This window comes from Branchiostoma floridae, chromosome 1 (genome assembly GCF_000003815.2).
Source record: "Branchiostoma floridae strain S238N-H82 chromosome 1, Bfl_VNyyK, whole genome shotgun sequence".
Lineage (NCBI taxonomy): Eukaryota > Metazoa > Chordata > Leptocardii > Amphioxiformes > Branchiostomatidae > Branchiostoma > Branchiostoma floridae.
The window spans coordinates 1,877,989-1,899,313 of record NC_049979.1 but is presented as its reverse complement, the minus strand read 5'-3'; the positions used below and the strand labels follow the sequence as shown (position 1 = coordinate 1,899,313).

At 44.4% G+C, this 21,325-nt stretch overlaps 1 protein-coding gene across 1 annotated transcript; it reads right to left on the bottom strand.

Moving 5' to 3' along the window:
- Positions 1 to 293: 293 nt before the first annotated feature.
- LOC118422808 lies at positions 294 to 19,729 on the bottom strand. The gene is made up of 18 exons (XM_035830587.1): positions 18,538 to 19,729; positions 17,437 to 17,588; positions 16,695 to 16,874; positions 15,970 to 16,187; positions 15,400 to 15,482; positions 14,634 to 14,731; positions 14,206 to 14,307; positions 10,946 to 11,170; positions 10,468 to 10,578; positions 9,480 to 9,638; positions 8,734 to 8,912; positions 8,060 to 8,365; positions 6,759 to 7,027; positions 6,329 to 6,573; positions 5,413 to 5,552; positions 2,540 to 2,727; positions 1,795 to 1,937; positions 294 to 1,021 (listed from the first exon to the last, which is right to left on the bottom strand). Exons 1-18 carry the CDS (start codon positions 18,713 to 18,715, stop codon positions 743 to 745), a joined length of 3,255 nt encoding a protein of 1,084 aa, XP_035686480.1. The 5' UTR covers positions 18,716 to 19,729; the 3' UTR covers positions 294 to 742.
- Positions 19,730 to 21,325: the final 1,596 nt, after the last annotated feature.

The window sequence follows — 21,325 nt, the reverse complement described above, 5'->3', positions numbered from 1 at the left end:
GGATTGTTCACGATATAATGACAAACGCACAGAGCTGTTCACATTACTTTCCGCTTGCTCTAAAGAATTTGCTACTCTCTGTTCGATAGATCAACTCAACTACATTCTGGGAGGCGATAATCCACACTGTGTACAAGTAGGCAAATATATCCACGAATGCTTATTCATTACACTAACACAGCACCAATGTTCTGATGAAAAATTATATTGCAACATCTCTTCTGTATACTCACTTTATATACAAAAGTTTACTCAATACCCCGCTTTACCTTTCCAACTATGAAGTAAAATAAGTTAAGCTTAAGGAGGGATGGGTTGGTTACAGGTATGGTCTACCACAGGTGAGTAGACCACGTCTTTAGGGTAGCCGAACGGCAGAGGTCCGACCACCTGCAGTGCTTCATGTGTGCACAGGTGTAAAAGGCACAGCAGCAATCCTCAATTGAAGCAAAATCATGCTTTTCGGGATCTATCGATGCTGGTGGTAGGGCAGTATATAGCTCGATATACTACTATATGGCCTCCTTCGGTCAATATTGACCATGGTAAAATCCTAATTGATATCAGCCCTACAGCGTCAACTGTGGCTAAACAGTCTTATAGTATACGAGAATGACAGTGTCTGCCACATAGGGCTCCATATATGGCTTGCATTTTTGGCCAAGCACTGAATCACCCATACTCTTCTCGATAAGTGTGTTGGGTCCTTTTATATGCAGAGGTTTGAACTCCTAAAGCCCCCTCATACTGCCGGCCTTACGTCACCATCTAAAAGTCCATGAGGTTTAGGAGGGACGGGTTTGTTACAGGTGTACTCTCCCACAGGTGAGTAGATCACGTCTTCCGGGTAGCCGAAGGCCTGCGGCCCGACCACCTGCAGTGCCTCAGGTGTGCAGAGGAGCAGGGGGGCGGGGAGAACCAGCACGGCCACGCGCAGCCCGTAGCGCTGCTCCTCGGTGGCGATGGGAGTTCCCGAGTCTGCGTCCACGATCGTGATGAGGTCGGGAACACACGCCACCACCTGGAGGGAAACAAGTGCAGGTGTGTGTTTGTGAAGGGCAGAGTAACATACGTTGTGTGATCATTGTACGATTGCTAACGTATGGCATTTTTTGTGTCAGTCGTGCATGCATCCTACAATTTAGTTCAGCTGTCATATACAAAAGGCTTTCTTTGATCCTTGTCGTCGGTTGGGTCTGTCAGTCAGCCTGCTTGAAAATCTTACGGCACCAATATTGTACGTCAATCTCACGACGTGACTGCGCCCTAATCATGCAGCAGAAGCAGAAGCATCAGGTTGCCATCCAGTTCCATGGCTTTCTGTAGCTTCCATGCTTGCCTCTTTCGGAAGAGGCCCACATCATTCTCCTAGGAATCTGCATAGGAGATTGGCATGTATGGAAGCCGTGGGAAACCAACGGGGGTGGCATCCCACTAGATGTAACCACCTTCAGTACGGTAGACCTGAGCTTTATATTGTGACAACGGAGAAACAAAGAGCTGTGTATGTACCAACATCAGTTTGCTGCTGTAAATTGTATGTCTATTGCTGTAACACACCACTTGTATTTCTTAATTTTCCAATTTTTTTTATTTTCTAAATCTGAATTTTCTTCAATTTTTATATTTTTGAATTCTTGAGTATTTTTTTATATTAACAAAGTTTTTTTTCTGAAACAGCATGGTTTTGACAGCAAACTAAAGACACTGCAAAAAAAAACTCCTTTTCACTCATACTGAATAATCGAATCCCTGAAACAATTAATAAATCTACAGTAGAAATGACCCTCCCACCTTGTTGTCGCTCAGGAACCTTGCCACCAGGTTTTCATTCTGGAAGTCAATCTTGAGGGTTTCCCCAGGAAATCCCCCGACCCCTCGATCTTCAGAACCCCTCGGGCAAACCCTTTGGTGGTGGTCCTCTGGACATCCGAAACCTGGGGAACAGTAGATAAAATTTACTGTACCCTAACTAGCAATACAATGGCAAAGCACTATTACATTGCCAGTCTAGTATTCAGGCTGCTGACGTAGTGATTTTGGGGAGAAAAGGTCAGAAAAAAAGAAATTCACTGCAAACATGTCAAGATTCACATTTTACATTGTCAAGATTACATTTTGCACGACTTAAGGCATGGGAACGCTCAATGTAAAACATCATACAATTTTGATGTAGCAAAATCAGGCTGTGACAGAGCCAACGGTGAGTGCCTACAAGGATCTATTAAAGATAGTCTTAATTTTGTGACATAAGCTGAATCATATACAACATATGAGCGACTATTCCAAGAATGACCTCAGTTTCTGATTGTCCGTTAGTAAAATTCTAAGAATATGCATTTAAGTTTGCGGGGATTTAATTTTGCGGTAGTGGGAAAAGGGCCATTTCATGGTGGTTTTAAGTTCGCGGTAGCACCATGCACTGCAGTCTCTTACGGCCATGGAAAGATGTTTGTAGTGGTTTTAAGTTCGCCGTGAAGCAGCCACCGCGAAAACTGTGAACATTAAACCACCGCAAAGGTTTCTGCATTTACAGTACTGACCTTTCCGGTGGCCAGGAGCCTGCCGTTCTCCTGCTGCAGTACGGCTTGAATCGGGGATATGCCGTTCTTGTAGGCGCGCAAAACGGTGTGTCCCAGACGCCAGGCACGACTTTGGGAGTACAGAATACAGGTGGAGCGGACCTCTGAGGCGGTGAGCAGGTTAAACACCACTCCTGCCATGCAGCTGTGGGGAAACAGTCACGGACACACATCAGTAGATCTCTATATTCCTTATGTCGATGTAGGTAAGACATCCAGGTAATAAGATATGCCAAAAAGATGTGGAACCACATCCAGTTGCTTGAGTAACTACTCTAAATTCCTTATCATGCATTTGAAAAGTCGTTAGCAGTGGGACCAGTTTAAAAAAGTGGTGAAGGAGACAGCTCAGTGTACACTTGGTCCTAAGAGGCGGCCTCACCAGGATTGGTTCGATGACAATGACGAAGCCATCTTACAACTGCTGGATGAAAAGCGGAAGGCTTTTACAGCATGGCAAAATGACTTGTCCTCTCCCTCCAAAAGGCACCGCTTCAAGCAGCTCCAAAGACAAACCCAAGCTACACTCCGCCGCATGCAGGACGAGTGGTGGGTTACGAAGGCTGCAGAGATCCAACACTACTCCGACACCAAGAACAGCAAGAAGTTCTTCAGTGCCATTAAGACAGTGTTTGGACCACCAAAGCCCAGCACCGCTCCACTTAGGTCAGCTGATGGCACCCTGCTGAAGGAACAAAGTGCTATCAACAAGAGATGGCAGGAACATTTTAGTTCTTTACTCAACAGACCATCCACAGTGAGTGCGGAAGTTCTGGAAAGAATTCCTCAAAGACCTACCATTAATGCTCTTGACCTCCTCCCTACACTACAGGAGGTCAACGAGGCTATCAAACAGACAAGTGCTGGTAAGGCTCCCGGAAAGGACAGTATCCCTGCTGAAGTATTCAAAGCAATGGGACCCACAGCCCTTAGTAGCTTTCACACCCTTCTCATCAACATATGGAAAGAGGAAGACATGCCTCAGGACTTCAGAGATGCAACAATTGTTCCACTTTACAAGAACAAAGGCAGTAAATCTGAATGTGGAAACTACCGAGGCATTTCTCTTTTGTCCATTGCTGGAAAACTGCTAGCACGCATCATACTTAACCGGCTGATCTCCACCATCACAGAGAATAACCTCCCGGAGGCACAGTGTGGTTTTCACCCAGGCCGGAGCACAGTGGACATGATATTTGCTGTTCGCCAGGTCCAAGAAAAGTGCAAGGAGCAAAACCTGGACCTATATGCAGTTTTCATTGACTTAACAAAAGCTTTTGATACTGTGAGTAGGGAGGCACTCTGGACAATACTTGAAAAGTATGGATGCCCCAGAAAGTTTGTCAACCTGATTCGCCTATTTCACGACCAGATGACAGGCATGGTGCTGTGTGGGGGAGAATCATCTGAAACATTTGAAATTTCCAATGGTGTCAAACAGGGGTGCGTATTAGCACCAATTCTCTTCAACCTGTTCTTCACTTGTGTCCTCGACCAGGCATTGAAGGATGCAAGAGATGGTGTGCACCTGAAGTACAGAACAGATGGATCCCTTTTTGACCTGCGCCGACTGAAGGCAAAAACAAAGACAGTGGTGACAACTATCCTAGAGGCCCTCTTTGCTGACGACTGTGCCCTGATGGCCCACAAGGAGCCAGTTCTCCAGCTGTTCGTCAACAAATTTGCAGAGGCAGCAAACCTCTTTGGTCTCACCGTCAGTCTTGATAAAACAGAAGTGCTTCTTCAGCCCGCACCACTGTCTGTGGCCCGTTGTCCGTGTATCTCAATCGAGGGTACCAAACTGAAGACCGTGGATGGGTTCACTTACCTCGGTAGTGTTATGTCCAATGACGGCTCCCTTGACAAAGAGATCAACAACAGGATCTGTAAAGCCAGTCAGGCACTCGGCAGACTGAAAACACGAGTGCTTAACGAGCATAACATAAAGTTACCCACGAAGTTAAAAGTCTACCAAGCAGTTGTCATCCCCAGCCTGCTGTACGGCTGTGAGACTTGGACTTTGTACAGGAGACACATTAAGCAGCTAGAGCGCTTTCACGTGCGCAGTCTGCGCTCAATCCTTGGTGTTCGCTGGCAGGATAAGGTCTCCAACCTTGAGATCCTAGACAGAGCAAAGACCACAAGTATAGAAGCAGTAATTCTGAAAGCTCAACTTCGATGGACAGGACATGTCATTCGAATGGATGACTCTAGGATCCCAAAACAGCTCCTCTATGGTGAGCTTTGCCAAGGAAAAAGGAAGAGGGGTAGACCGCAAAAGCGCTTTAAGGACAATATAAAAACAAACATTAAGTATGCTGACATAGCCCCGAACCAGCTTGAGACACAGGCACAAGACCGTAGTGGCTGGCGCTCGCTAACGAAGCTTGCTCAGGAAAACTTCGAAAGGGCCCGCCGAACAAACATTGAAGAGGCCAGACGCAGACGTAAAGCAGCGGCAGCAGCAGCAGTGACCAGGCAGCAGGGTCAGCCCCAGTTCAGCTGTGAGCAGTGCGGACGACCCTGCAGGTCCAGAATCGGACTCCTGAGCCACCTGCCAGTACATAACAGATGAGAAAATGCACGTAGAAGTCATCATCGACTACGATGGACAACCAAGAGCAGCCCTGCCTCTGGATCTAGAAGCTGTGATTTTTTGTCGGCAGAGCAACGTTCACACTCCTTAGGTAATTTAACTACAGTTACCAACTGTAGTTAAATTTGGTCGGCTAACTCATCTGGTGTGTTATCTATTTGGCCAATTTCTATAATTATTTTTCCAGTGACATGTGAAGCCTGGTACAATTATGACTCAGGGATATTGGCTCACCCCATTTCGACACAGACTGCCCTGAAGTGGTTTTCGAGATGCTTCGGAGAATCGGCCTGCAGTAAGGCTGCCCTTTGACCTTTGTCATCGGCCACAGCAGCGGGACAAGTTTCACACCCGTAGATAAGTGGTGTAAACATCTGCATGGGAATAGAGCAGCATCAGGACAGGGAAGAGAAATATAGAATTTAGCCCAAAAATGTGACATTAAGTCAATACATCAAGAACAGCTGCATTATATAGCACATCAACATCAGTGATAGCTAAGAACATTCATTGAAATATCAGGACAGCAGACCACATACATTTGTATGAAAACAACTGGGTGATGCAGACACAATTATTACAGTCATTGGGTCTAACCAATACATCAAGAACAAGCATTATATTATAGTAACAACACACCAACAGATGTACAGTGATAGTTAAGAACATTCATTGAAATACCAGGACAGCAGATCACATTATGAGAACAACTCCAGGGTGATGCAGACACATGTCACTGTCATTGGGTCTAGCCAAAACTATGATCATGCAGGGAGCCATTCAGGGAAAAAGAAAGAGGAGGGAGGGTAGACAGCAAAAAAGATGCGAGGATTATTATCAGAGAAAATATTGGACAGGCGTGACACTTTAATAGTAAAACACTAATATGACCAAAATCTGAGAAGGGTGGAGAAAACATGGTTGCCAGATTGTCTGTGATGCCCCAACGGTCAAAAGGGACACAGACTAAAGGAAAGATGAGATGAGATGGTTTATTCACGACTCATGCCAGTTGCTTCTAGCTGGCAGGCTCTCTACTTCAGTTCCTCTAAAGCGCATGTGTGTTAGTGTCACTAATATTAAGGCTTCATTACTATATAACGCTTGTCACAATGATGATGAGACATCAGAAACAAATTTCTCCTCCCACCTGCAGCTCGGGAAACGCCCTCCCCATCCCGTCAGCGTCCACCACGGGGAGGTCCAGCGCCGCCCCCACCACCAGCGGCTCCATGGAGTTCTGTCCCCCGATCTCCATACTCAACACTGCGACGATCTCTGGCACGTCCCCATCTGCGTCTGTCTGTGCGTCTGTCTGTCTGTCTGAGTCCGTCTGTGCAGGCCGGTAGTCATCCAGGTATGTCACACCGTCACCTTGCTTCACTTCAAAACTATCTGAAAAATTACATAGCAACAATATGAGGTTCTGTTCCCAAAATGATAGATACTCAAACAACTGGATATGATCAGTTTCAGATAGCATCCACTACCTTTCGTCAGTGACAAATTGCTACCTGAAATGTCCAACTATTTCCAAAATCATATTCAGTTGCTTGAACAATTATCATTTGTCACTGCACATCCTCCAGGACTTTCTTGTTTGCCTGAGCTCTCAATACGATGATCATCACAATAAAGACTTGAACTCGTAAGTGTGCTAAGGAGGCTAATATAACCTTCAATGTTGGGCAGTTGTCCGTTGCTGCAGCCGGCAGCGTACAAGTCCTTCACACACTGCAGCGCGTCCTGCGTCTCCGTCCCGCTGAACAGCTTCTCGATCCAGATGGTGGGAGCGCCCATCTGCGCCACAGCGGCCACAGGACCGGTCAGGGCTGGGGTCGTGCCTAGTCTGGCACGGGGGTCAAGAATGGAATCATTATGTGAAATTAACTAATATTTGTATGTATAATGTCAGCCACAGACAACATTGTACATGCACAACAAATACTATGTGAGTTCTTATACATTGGTTTTAAGAAGAGGGAAGAGGCATGTATACATAAGATAATAGTTATTAGTGATAGTATAACTCCAGATGTTTTGTTTGTCCAACTGTCCGCTTGTATCATATGTATCTAGTCTTTAGTATTTCCATGTAATACTATTGAATCACTGCATTTAGCCCATGTGGGCAGGAACATGCAAAAATAAAGATCTCAGATTAACCAGAAAAATAAGAGAGACAGATCTAGAGAGGGAGAGAAGGAAGGCAAGAGAGGGGGAGGGGGGGACTGAGAGTGGGAAAGGAGGAGACAGAGGAAAAGAAGGGGAGAGGGGAGAGAAGGAACAGAGGAGAGACAGAGAGAGAGAGAGGACAGATAAGAGAGAGGAATTGATAAGAGGGAGAGGGATACCAAACATACCATTACCAAACGAACAAATCAAGAACACCGATAAAGCATCATTGACACTTTTAAGTGCCTATAAAGGGGATCTGATTTATAATTCAAAATAAGGAGTTGTTACGATTACCTGAGATCTATTGGAAGAAATACAACCAAATGCAGATGAATATCCGAATGAAAGCTCATCTGTGTTCGATCCATAGTTAGTTGAAAAAGTTTAAACTTTGTTCCAACACAACTGAGGAAGACTAACCATAAATTTTCGGTCGAGAACTCCGACCTTCTTGAGATAGATGTTCCGTAAGTCATCAGATAAACCTTGATGGGGCAGGTTCTGCCTTCCCGCCATTTATGATTTGCTGCTGAGTTCTGACATCATCCAATGACTTGCGGAACATAAGTGCAGCGAATCATCTATCTGAAGAAGGTTGGAGTACTCGACTGAAACTTTATGGTGAGTCTTTCTTCTGTTGTGTTGGAACAAAGTTTAAACTTTTCTCAAATGCAGATGAAGTTCTTAAAACTCACATCCTCACCTCTCCGGTGCGATTATTCTGATCTTCCGGCCCTCGTCCATGGCCCTCAGTATCTGCAGCCTGCCGAGGGTCGGGCTGCCTCCCCCACCACACCCGAGGATCCCCACCCCCACGGCCAGACACTCCACGTCCCAGCGACTCAGGACCCACTCCCCCGTCTCAGGGTGGATCTGGGGCTCCGTTTCCTGGAGGGTGGGGAGGTGGCCGGCCGGGGAGGCAGGGGGAGGGGCTGGAGGGGGCGGGGCGACAGCTGGGGTGCAGAAAGTGGGGAATGATAAGCTTTTGTAATGCCGCGTGCCCGCAAAGCTGGTGTGTTATGCTGAAGGCAAGTTATACATACAGTACAGATACAAAATTACAGAGTCACTCTGATTGATTGATTGATTTGTTAGGTTCGATTCCCCATCTTGAATAAGATCAATGTCACCCAAAATTCACTGTAACTATCAACAACAAATACCTGCTGTTGTGCTAAAGAAAACTTTTGACATTATAACTGACATGAAGTACTAGTAGTTTACAGTTTAAATGGCTTCCACATCAGAAATCTGAAAAGCTGGCATACTTTATTAGAAATTCTACACTTACTATGCACTTTGGTAATACTACATTGTGTACCTTTAAAGAGAATACTGGTATCAACAAGAGGAGAAAATGTAACAAAAAAGCATAACCCATTACCATCTTCCTCTGCCATTTGTTGCTCCGTTGCCATGGTACCAGTACTGCCGATGTCAGCAAGGTCGGTCCCCGCACCGGTGTGTCTGTCCTTCAGGGTCCCCACTGCCTTCACGGTGACCTTGGTGACATTGCTGGGGACGTATGCTAGGGGGACCTCGCTCACCTCTGTAATCTGCACCAGAGAAACTACTTACTTTGAACACTTTGAACACAAACCAAAACGTCTTGGCGACACGTCCAACCTCTGCAAGACAGGGAAGAACGGACGCTAAACAGGATAGTGAGTGAGTGAGTGACTTGAAAGTCATTACAGTGCTATCACGTGACTCATGCACACTCAATCACTATCGATCATTTGCCGTTCCCAGGAAGTTAAGGGTAAGATGCTGTTTTTCAATGCAGCTCTAAGAATCTGTGGATCTTATATATGTCCAACCTCCACAGCCTTCGTCAAGGTCAAGTGAGGTCATGTTATGTACCAGTCCTAGAGCAGACTGCACTACCTAGCTGAACTGTGATTGGATAAGCCACCTGGGGCACCTTGCACTTGGTCAGTTCACTATGCACTTGGCCTATAAAAGCAAGGACATGCTGTACTAATTGCTCATTCGAGCCCATAACACTGAGGAAGCCACATGGCAACATAATTGTTGTGTGTTGGTTCGAATGAAGTTCCTATACAGGGAACATGCCGTGGACGGTTGGCTTGAGGTTGTCCTTCCCCACATACTCTACCAACCTCCACAGAGCTGTCCACTGCGCCGGCCGCCACTGCCTGCCGAGCGGCGTCTGCCTTCGCCCTGCTGATGGCCTGGTCCCGAGTCGTCTGTGCCAGGTTCACCACCCGGTCCACCGTCCCGCTCACCTGGCCCAGCGCTGCCCCGACGGCATTAGCTACCTGGGTGACGTTAGTAAGTTATTCCACAAAATTCTTTTTCTAACTGACAGCAAACATTTTAGTGATCAGCTGTCACCTTGCTCAGGGCAATACTAACTTTTTTTTACAAGATTGTTCAAAGCAAGGTCACAAGACCACTTCAAGGCAAAGAACTAAGATGTTGGAAACTGTGCACGCGTAGATAGCGGTTCTAATAACTTTGCATCTATCTCATTCTCTATCTCTTTCTCATTCTCTCATTCTCTCTCTCTCTATCACAAAGACAGAGAGAGAGAGAACTCACCAGGTTCTACTTATTGCACTGCACCTTGGTGTCAATTCCACGAACAAACCATGATGAGGGAGAACACATAACTGTCAATGTGCCACATTAATGGCACACTGCAGCAGCAACAGCTTAACCTGCAATGTGTACTCGTCTTGAGTAGAACAAGATGAAAGGTGACAGATGGAACACCAGCTAGGTCACGTACAAAGAACTTGGCGGGGAAATATCTAAACTTTATGGTATTTTGACCAGCTTTTACCTTTGCAATTTTGACCTCACAGAATATAGGTAACTGGCCTGACATATATCACGGACTGTAAACAGTCTGAGGGAAAAGCAGGTCGACACTTGTTTTGGGTAATTTGCTGGCATTAGCCTGACCTGGTAATGCTGAGGTTTCTGAACACTTGATGCTCCGCTGATGTGTGTGTGTGTGTGTGTGTGTGTGTGTGTGTGTGTGTGTGTGTGTGTGTGTGTGTGTGTGTGTGCATGCGTGCGTGCGTGTGTGTGCGTGCGGGTGTGTGAGTGTGTGCGTGTGTGTGAGACCTGGTATAACCTGACCTGGTAATGCTGAGGTTTCTGTACACTTGATGCTCCGCTGATGTTTCTCTTCCCATCCACCAGAATGGTGCCACCCCCCACCAGCAGAATGGGCTGATCCTCACCACTCAGCTGGAGAAAAATAAACAGTAAAATCATCATCTGTCAGTTTGGCTTTACACTGAAAAAAAAAACAGTGAACTTTTGATGTTCAAAAAATTGACAAGACTTACAGATGCAATGTAATTTTCACAGTTTGTTTTACGAGTGCAAAAAGTGATCACGGACACCCCAAGCAAAAGCTACAATGTAGATACTATTCTCACCTGGGTGAAGTGTAAAGTGTCTTTCCCAAGGTGACACGGCAGGGGATTGATTGATTGATTGATTGACTCCCACCTCAACCTGATTGATGGCCTCCTCGACCATCTGATGTCTCCTGAGTCTAGGTTGTTATCGATTGATTGATTGATTGATTGATTGATTGATTGATTCACACCTTGACCTGATCGATGGCCTCCTCGACCATCTGGTGAATCCTGTCCACCGCCTGCCGCACCAGGACCCGGTCCAGACTGGTCACATGACCGGGGTCGCCCAGGTCGGCCAGCCCGGCAGCCACAGCCACGTCGGTAGCGGTGAGGGTGGCGCCTCCGAACACCAAACCCTCCCGAACCAGGCCGTACCCCGTACTGGTGGGACCAACCTGCACTGTGGACTCTGTCTGGAAAATGTCTTAGATGTAAGTCAATGCAGGTTAGATACATGTATGCTACTATAAATCATGGATAAATTATCTAAGAGTCAGATGTTTCAGACTGTCTTTCAGCAGTAAAGAAACTGACCAATAAGCTTATTTTTCGATGTCACTGATCAAAGATAGTGGATGCTTTCTGAAACTAAAAGATTTGTGCAAAGGATCATGAAAATTCAAGCGTCCGAAACTGCCCGGACGGCGTCTACAAGCGTCCAATGGCGTCCGAGCGCGTTTCAGACGTTCTGGACGCGTTCATTGCCGTCCGAAACGGCCGCGGACACATCGTGAGCGTCCGTGCCGTTCTGTCAGTTTTTATGGTGAACGCCCGAACGGCTGAAAGAAGTTCCATTGCCGTCGGAGACGGCCACTGATGGGGCTATAAAATACTTAGTCACCCGACGCCGGCAGACGGCTGCGTCTTTTCTTATGATCCCCACGGGAAACATGACGTTTTAACTTCTGCACATGCGCCAATTTCAGCGGGTGAATTCGAATTTCAGACCGTTGAACACTCCGGCGGTTGCAGGACTTATGTTCAGAAGGTGACTATTTCTGTGGATTTCATGTCCGTTTGTTAAATTTTGCGCACTTTTGGACCAAGGACTTCACGTCTAGACGTAGCAGCTGATGTTTGTACGACATTGTGCTGAGGTTGGGTTTACGGCGATGACTGTATCCGTTATTTATACTAAAAAGAATGTACAAAAATTATTTGTCGTGCGCCGACAAGGGGGAAAAATTGGGTTGGCGGAAACGGCTGCCCGGTCGGTCGGCGGAAACCCCTGCCCGGTCCGGTCCGGAGGATGGTTTTGGGGGTTTCCAGTATTGCATACAGCAGAGTAAGGTATCTAGTGCAGCTGTGCCTTCTTGTAGCAGAAAGCAGTAATCTCAATATTAAACATACACTCATCATAGAATAAATGTATACAAAAACCGTGTCGAAATTTTGGACGGGGTTTTGGTTGGAAAACGGCTGGTATTATTCTGTATCTAAATTACGACAAGCCTTAGGGTAATCATGTACATGTTGTAAATCCGATCGTACGGCCGTATTTACGGGGCGATATCACGTGGAGAACGGTCGGTAATATGAAGAATAGTCGTCTTTTGAATACCGTGTAGACGGATTATTAATAAGAACATAGTTGATTATTAAACAAACAGCCTGAAACTGCAATTCTTTGATCACGATACTATTTTCTCACATGTCGGAAATGAAGAGACCCGCAGATAATAAAGATTTAACTAAGGATTTAAGAAAATGTGTTCGTGGTCAAAGCACCAAGAGTCAGCAGAATCCCATCATGACTCATACTCTGATTAATGCCCACATCTTATTTGTCTAAAGCTATTCCGAAGAGCAAGTAACGATAAAGTTTACTACTGTCCCCTATTAGAAGCGCCTCACACATATCCACGTGTCTACACACACTGCGTATTTCGGGTCAACGACCTAATGTGCGCCGCATGGAATGCAAAAATATCCGATGAATAACACAATCCAATCAATCCAACCTACAGTTTTCTTATTTCAAAGTATAAAACTAGTGTTGGGGATAACATTTTCGCAAAAAAAAAAATCGAGGTGCTAATCAGTTCTGACGGTAAAGGACACGCAGCTCATTATCGACCTTATAAGCGCTACTGAGTGAGCTGGCATCACCGAAATCTGGTGTTTACCGCAAACGTGTATAAGATCGCAATTACACTGTTATTACGGTAATTACGGTAATGTTTTACGATATTAGTGCTACTGTTCAACGTAGGATTAGCCTACAAGAGAAATGCACCTAAATCGCTGTTGCGACAGCAAGCCATGTTGTTTACATTCGGTACAATCAAAAACCCCAAAACCAACCTCCGGACCGGACCGGGCAGGGGTTTCCTCCGACCGACCGGGCAGCCGTTTCCGCCAACCCGGAAAAATTATACTACTTACTCGAAGCAGCAAACCTTGGACAGCAGAAATCACAGATGTGACAGACGTCAAAAGAAGCAGCGGTTCTTCCGTTAGCTGATTGTCGATACTTTGCAGGCGCCGGTAAGTGAATACTTCGCATTTTATTCTAATTTTTTTGTACATTCATCTGTTGCAAAGTTTACCGACGACTTGTTGTTACGGGTGCCCTCCCCACATACGCGAAGAAATGATAAAATTTAGGATCTTGTTTTGATGCCACAAAATAAAAAGAATTATGAACACGTTGTAGATTACTTGTAAAAAATATCTGTTGTTTCTATTAAGAATGATAATGCTGTTAAAATGTAGATTTAGACAACAGATAATGAGATAGCACCTACCAATTTTGCCGGTGCCAATCAAAATCTTAGTCGGCTCTTCCAACTACTTGGGGTTAGGAACTTATGAAACGGAAGACTTTATTTCGCTACCTGGAAATAAAAAAAAATGACTTATGATCTTTGTAGAAAATTTAACGTTATTTCACATTTATATATCCAGTCTTTAGCAAATACTGGTGCAATTAAAATTTACGATAGAAAATTTCAAACGTCCTGTATTTACCCTTGATGTTATGTGGGCTCGTCCATTCTGATGTAACGTCATTTACGTCCGTCGCAATCGGCGTCTGGTCCGTCCGCAGAGACGTCTGTTCCCAGCGGGGGGCCCGCCCGACGGAGCGCGGGAGCGTCCGGCTGCCCGCTTTCAGACGCCGTCTCGGACGTCCCGAACGTCCGACCGGACGCGTCTAAAGTGCCAATCTAGACGCGTCCAAGCGTTTGTTATGCCGTTCGGACCGTCTTGGACGTTTCGTCGGGCGTTCAAAAGCCCGTCCCATGCCGTCCGCCGCCGTAACCGTCCAAAGCGTCCCAATAATTTAAGACGCCTTGGACGGTTGTCGCAAACGGCGTTTCGCCGTCTGAGACGCTTGAATTTTCACAGAGGCCGTCACTTATGAAAGTCTTACGAACTTCAGAGCCCAATAAATCTAAACAATCACAATGCAAACATAGCTTTACACATTAATTGGCTATGAAAGTACCTCATTCCTGTCCGCTCCGTCCATCTGCCTGACGATGGACCCCCCTCCTAGCCCGATGCTCAGGACGTCGGGCATGCGGAAGTTTGTGCTGACTCCTGCAACCTGGAATTAGGGAAGGTGTTAGCAAGATCATCAACCAAACAACAATGCATAGTACAGTACAGTCATTAGTCAGTTCAAGGTCTACATCTGGTTAAATTTTAAGATTACAACAAGTGACGTATATTGCGTGGATACCGTAAGAAACAGCCGCTGTGGGCACCCCATATGGCACCTTAGGACTGCCGTCAAAGCGTGTTTCCTTTTGACACTGTCAAACCATGCTGTGTGGCACACTTACATAGCTCATTGTATCACTCTTCTTCAGCGTCACTAGAAGATTACATGTGTATCTGTAAAACTTTGATGACACATAACAAACATCTAACCTTGACCCTGGTCGACGCATGCCGAGGAAACCCTCCCATGAGACAGCCCACGTCAGACGTGGTCCCTCCGATGTCAATCACGACAGCATCTTCAACATCTATCAACAATATTTTACGATTAACATTCCTGGTATAACTAACGCAGGGCATTCTTTGTGAAACTGAAGCAGGTCAGGAATATCAGCAAGATTTTTGATTCTGTAAAAATGCTAGTTCACCTTTATCCATGGGTAACCTACATTCATTGTTTTCAAAAATGGGTATTTAGGGACATCAAGTCGAAGGATGCCAGGTGGCTTCATATTGCAATATTTCAAAATATGACAGTTTGAAACCGCTGTCCACCGACTTTGTAGCCCTAAATACCTTTTTTAAACAACAGATACAAAGAAATGTTTAGATTATGGCCGAGTGGGTAGAGTGTTCGCCTTGCATTCGGTAGGTCGTGAGTTCAATCCCCGGCCGAGTCATACCAAAGACTTTAAAAATGGTACATGCTGCTTTCTCTGCTTAACAATCAGCACTAATGAGGAAGAGTCTGGGAGTTAAACACACATCACTACCAGCGGACCAGCCCCCTGCTGTAGTGGCTTGCACATGTGTGGCCCAAGGGCTACAGAAATGGAGATGGGTGCCACCCCTACTCATCTGTTACTGATGTACAGGCAACTTTAACTTAAAATTTTGATTTTAACATCCTTGGATATGTTGCCCGGCGGACAAAGCCTATCTAATGTATAATAAACGGTCCATCAAAGCACCTCACCTGACAGAAAGGCTGCCCCCCTCATGCTGTTGGTGGGTCCGGATGCAAACGTGCGCACGGGAAACTCTAACGTCTGCTCTGCACTGAAACAAAAACATCAGGCAATTAATTTCACTGGAAATTTTCATCAGTGCCTAACAATACTTTGAGGCTGTGAATTCTCAGTCAATTATAAAAGACGGAAAGTGGATGCTACCTGAAATGTCTGACTCCTTTCTTTAAAGAAGTATCCAGCTGCTTAATTCATTCTGTATTATGCAACGTTCTGCCTCATGGTGTAGACACCCTGAACGGGGGTCTGCAGTTTGATAGGTAGGTGATCTCAATGAAGGAACAGAGGAAAGAAACAACTAAGCACTGCTAAGCACAAACAATATCCACTCTCACATCAAGTAATTTTTATCACATTTTTATGAATTTTCAGTACATGTATATTCTGAATAACTTTCATGTCATGTGTGCCATGTTTTGTGGAGATACCGTATGCAACACTGTCAATGAAGACTAAGGGAAGCTACAATGTAAATAATATCATGTTAATTATGGATCTGAATAAACTAAAACTCACACCTGATTAATGTCCCGTCGTTCTGAGTGAGGTAGAAGGGGCAGGTCAGTCCCAGTGCGTTCAGTGCCTGTCTAAACGCCTCCACTGTCCGGTGGCACAGAGGTTTCAGGCACTCGTTCAGGACAGCCGCGTTCTCCCTCTCCAGCAGCCCAATCTGACCCACTCGGTGGGACAGCGTCAAGCTGACCTCCGGAAACTCCGCACGGAACAGATCCGCCACCTGGAGGCAGTTAAGTGTCAGAAAGAAAATGATCATGAAAGTGAGTTCCCACCAGTTTAGCTCACAGAAGGGCTTTTCTACTACTGTTCGCGACACAGAAGACGGACGCTTATGATATATAATGTACAGTAGGTACAGGTTCATTGTACTGGGAAAATTGCCAAGGCTGGCCATTTGTTACACATAGGAAGAAAGTCTTTCTGACACCTTGAAGATCTTGAAGTCTAAGCATCAATAAAAATGATATTGATGATCTCTGGAAACAATGATGTAAAATTAAATGAACGAATGACTAAATGATGGAAGAAAAGAAGGAACAAACAAAGCAAGGAAGGAACAAATGAATGAAAAAACAAACAAATGCATAATGGAAGGAATGAAGGAACATAGGAAAGAAGAAACAAATGAATTGTGAATTAACAAAACATTTAAAGGAAACAAATGAGAGAAGGAAAAAATAAAGAAGGAAGGAAGGAAATAGTTTCAAAGCTCTAAGAAATTTCTCACTTTCTCCTCCTGTGCCTGAGGAGCAATAGGTGAGAAGATTCCAACGATGACCACGTTCCTCCCCCCCTCCTCCCAGATGGTCCTGATGCAGGTCCTCAGCTCCTCCTCCTCCAGGGATGAGATCTCCTGCCCATCAAACTGCAGACCCCCGTTCACCAGGTGGTATGACCCACACACCACCTGCAAGAAGAAGAAATAGAAGATCCCATACCAAAGTTGAATATTTAGTTTTGTGAATTCCTTGTTTTGTTCAATACTTTAAATTGCTCACTATTTCTGTGTAAGACTAATAGTTAATTTGATTATATGCTGTAAATCATACAAGCAGCTATGTACGTACACCTGTGTATGAACTTGTATCTGGAACATACAATCATACATACACACACAGACAACCCTGTCCTTGGTGCTGAATGCCATCCACTCACAGGCAAAGAGACATTTTTTGTACACTAAGTGACCAATGACAAAATTTCAGCATTTCCGCTTTGCTGTGATGACTACCCTGAGTTCTTGTCTCTTGACATGCGTTTTCAATTTTATTTATTTGTTTTACAATGTATTCTATTTCAATTACTCATTACTCTAGAATTGAATTCAATTACTCATTACTCTCTTCAATTTTAATTCATTACTCTAGAATGGAATTGTTTTGAACCACAGACTTGAAATGCTGCAAATATCTCCTTGACCCTTCAACCAAGGAAATAAGTCCCCCCAAAAATTAATGACTTTAGACCACCTTCTTGAGGTCCTGTGGGAAGTCGCAGAAGGGCGGCAGTGCGCGAGACGCCGTGCCGCAGAGCCGCACCACAGACACAGGCACCAGATCCCTCCGCTGCACCAGCGCATTCACAAAATGGGTGGTGCCGATGTTCACTCGGGTGATGGTGCCTGATATGGTGCAGAGATTTTAATACAAGACAAACAGACAACTACAAGTACACAAATATCTACACTTCTGTTACAGTTCTACATCGCACTACCTTCTTCAGATCCCTCCTCTACAAAAACTCGCATTTACAAAATGGGTGGTGCCGATGTTCAATCGGGTAATGGTGCCTGGTTTGGGCATAGGAGAGATTCTAAATCAAGACAGACAACTATGCCTATGGTTGATACTTTTATGAGGGTCTCTTTACAAATTAAAATCTTAATCAATTTTTTAAAATCAAGTTCGTAGGGTCTGATGTTACCATCATGAAGATGAAGAGCGGCCCATAGCGATAACTATAGCAGCATCTCTCCTCCCTAAGTCAGAAACATCAAGCTTAGGCAAGCTTTACTTCACTGACTCAATAGACAGGGGTTAATTTACCAGGTACCCTGTCTTTCACTGGAATCAAAATCTATACAACACACAAATCGGTATACGCTAGTTCACCATTGTCTGTGGGGTAATCTATGTCCGTTACTTTTATTTAGACGACAGATTGTCACCAGGTATCAAACTGCAATATTTTGAAAATACAGTTTCTGTTGCATTGTCATTTGACTTGATATCCCTATATACCCCTTTATAAAAACAATGGATATAGGTTACCCCACATATAAAGAAGACCTAGCATTTTAATATTCTAACTTTATACACAGCTCCATTTGACTTCTACTTATTTGCTTTGCCAGGTCAAACTGGGGTCAACTCAGGACATGACCTTATTTTATAACTCAGGTCAACCAAGAGTCTCAATAACTTGGATTCTTGACATTTTATTTCAACAATATTGTGGATGAAAACAAACATTAACTCGCTTCTGCATAATTAGATACATACAAGAATTTGTTCGAAGTTTTATGGCACTGTCGAAGCCGATCATGGCATGCATGGGGACCCGCCGTTTACCTTGCAGGTTCCTGTCCTTGACCTGAGCCAGCACCGCCCTGACGGCCCTCGCCACGCCGGTGGTCACGTCCGGAGTGGTGACCTGCTTGCTCCAGCTGACCACCCGGTCCCCCTGTAGAACCACTGCGTCCGTGTTCGTGCCGCCCACGTCCACTCCGATAGAGAACAGCGCGGCCATGTTGGTCTGGAACTAAGCCACGCCCCCTGTTCTATTTCGAAACGTCAGTTCACTGACACACAGTTCATCCAAGAACGCTAGGTTAATGAGTTGTTTTACATTATACACCATGTAAAGCAGGATACGTGTATTAAATTGTGACAAGTTTCTTCACTGGCAGTTACAGTCAGGGTCGGAGACCCGAATAGGTTCAGGTCGCAGAAATTATACGAGGCAGAGAGACATCAAACTGCGAGGATAAGTTATGACCAATGAGTATGATAAGTCCTGCAATAACGCCCGTCAATAACGTTAACGGGCGTTATTGTCGCGCACAAGCTCAAGTAACGTTATCATCACCTGCAGTGTGAAGATTCCACTGGCCCCTACAAGAAACCTCAAGAAACTGGTCAAACCAAGCTGGGAGGTTTTTTAACCTCCTTGGTCAAACCATTCTTCTTTGTTGATCAACTTTAATCTCTGACCTTTAACCTTCAGCTCAGGAGGTTCAGTTCATCTTTCCTCTCTAAGCAGATGTGTGGGTTGGTTGTTGGTCATTCGTTGTGAAAGGGCCCGAAACACCAGTACATCCGCCCCAGTCGTCTTTGACTATAGGAATAACGTTTTACGGCAAGCCAAAAGACAGAAAAATGACAAAGAAAAGGCCAAACCCCTGGCCTAGCGCCTATCCTGCTTGAAGATTGTTGAAGTTGCTTCCGCTCAGTATTTACTAATTTGAGAAGGACAATTTACAATCAGAAAAAACAACTGAACTTGTTATGATATTGCATAGGGAAAATGCTATCCGACCGACCCTAACGTTAGCGGAAACCTGACGAACCTAACATTATTTATTTTTAAGCCGGTCGCTGGAAAGGAACACTAAAATAATGGTGAAATTCAAAACTTTTATGGTCACATTTCAGTTTTAATGCATTTCAAACATGTTAATTGCAGGATCAAACACACAAAAAATGAAAATAACAAAAAAAGGGAATCCCTACCTACTGATCCTATTTCTTTCTGGACCGGACTTGTCATTATTAACGTTAACGTTACTTCTTTGTCAGTTTATCAATATCAAGTAAGTTGTAACGTTAATGTTTTATGATGCATTTCAGTTATACATTTTATAACGTAACATTGCTAACATGTTTATTAACGGCGTTAACGTTAACGTTAACGGGCAAAAAGAAAATAACACACAAAAAGAAAATAACCAAAAACAAGGCTAGGGGATCCTACCTACATTACCGATCCTACCATCTTTTTTCAGGACCATACGCGGAAAGACTTTTTCATGGGCTGCGCCTAGCATACAAATAAATTCTGTGGTGTCCAAACTGTCCTGGCAAAAATATCACTCTCGCTAAGGACTAACACTAATCTTTAATTCAGCCATTCACCCTAACAGTGACTTGCAAAGACTACCTTGGCAGGCAGGCAGGCAGGCCAAGATATATGACTTTTCCAGGGGCAACACTGGGCCAAATTCGGGGCTATCATTACTATGTCTACCAAATTGCGCCCATCAATTGTCTCAGCTACAGTATCGTAAAATAGTTTTATCATGTACATATAGTTGATATGCTCTGTATTTTACCTAGTGCTTAGTACGATTATTATACATAATTCGCCGTATATATGAGTATATATAAAGTAACGGAGTCTTATCATTGGTTCAGCTTAACATTTTAGCTATGACATTTTAGATCTTGTCACTCTCATGAGTTAAAGTATTTTGATGATTAAGGTAAAGACGCAACTCTCTTGAAAATCTCATTGATGAAAATGTTCAATGGCGGAAGCAAATGCTTTGCCGCCTGGAATGTTCACGGCCTAGGTTCTAAATTAGAAGATGTAGAGTTTTTAGACGAAATTCGCAAATTCGACTTCTTTTCGTTACTTGAAACATGGAGCACTCAAAACACAAAAATCAACATCGCTAACTATAGTTATTTTCATCTATTCAGAACAAAAAGCAAACGAGCGAAACGCTCATCAGGGGGAATTATATTTTTCTATAAAAACAAATTCAAAAATCATGTCAAAAAAGTACCTTCTAAGTCGACTGATGCCCTCTGGGTAAAGATAGACCGTAACGTCTTAGGACTTACGAAAGATCTTTTCATATGTTCAGTTTACCTAAGCCCAAGCGCTTCTTCTACTCATAAAAATGCCGATAACCATATATTAGACATACTAGAAGAGGAAATAAGTAGATATAGTTCAGAGGGGTTCGTCTTATTAGGGGGAGATCTAAATGCGCGTATTGGTAACCTACGTGATTACGTGGATAGCGAAATTAACATCGACGGTTTTCCCGCCAGCTCCTCGAACCAAGTTAGTGATAGGCAATATATGGATAAGTCACCTCCAAACAAGTTTGGCCGGCTTTTGAGTGAGCTTTGCATACAAGCAGACCTCAGAATATTAAATGGCAGGGTGGCTGGGGACCTGCAAGGTAACTATACCTGTCACCAACCAAACGGTAGTAGCACGGTCGACTACATAATTTCCAGCCAATCGTTTCTGCAAAACATTTTATTATTTCAAATTCATCCGCTAACTGTCTTTTCAGATCACTGCCTGATATCAGTCTTCATTAAATCAAACACAGACCATCAAAAC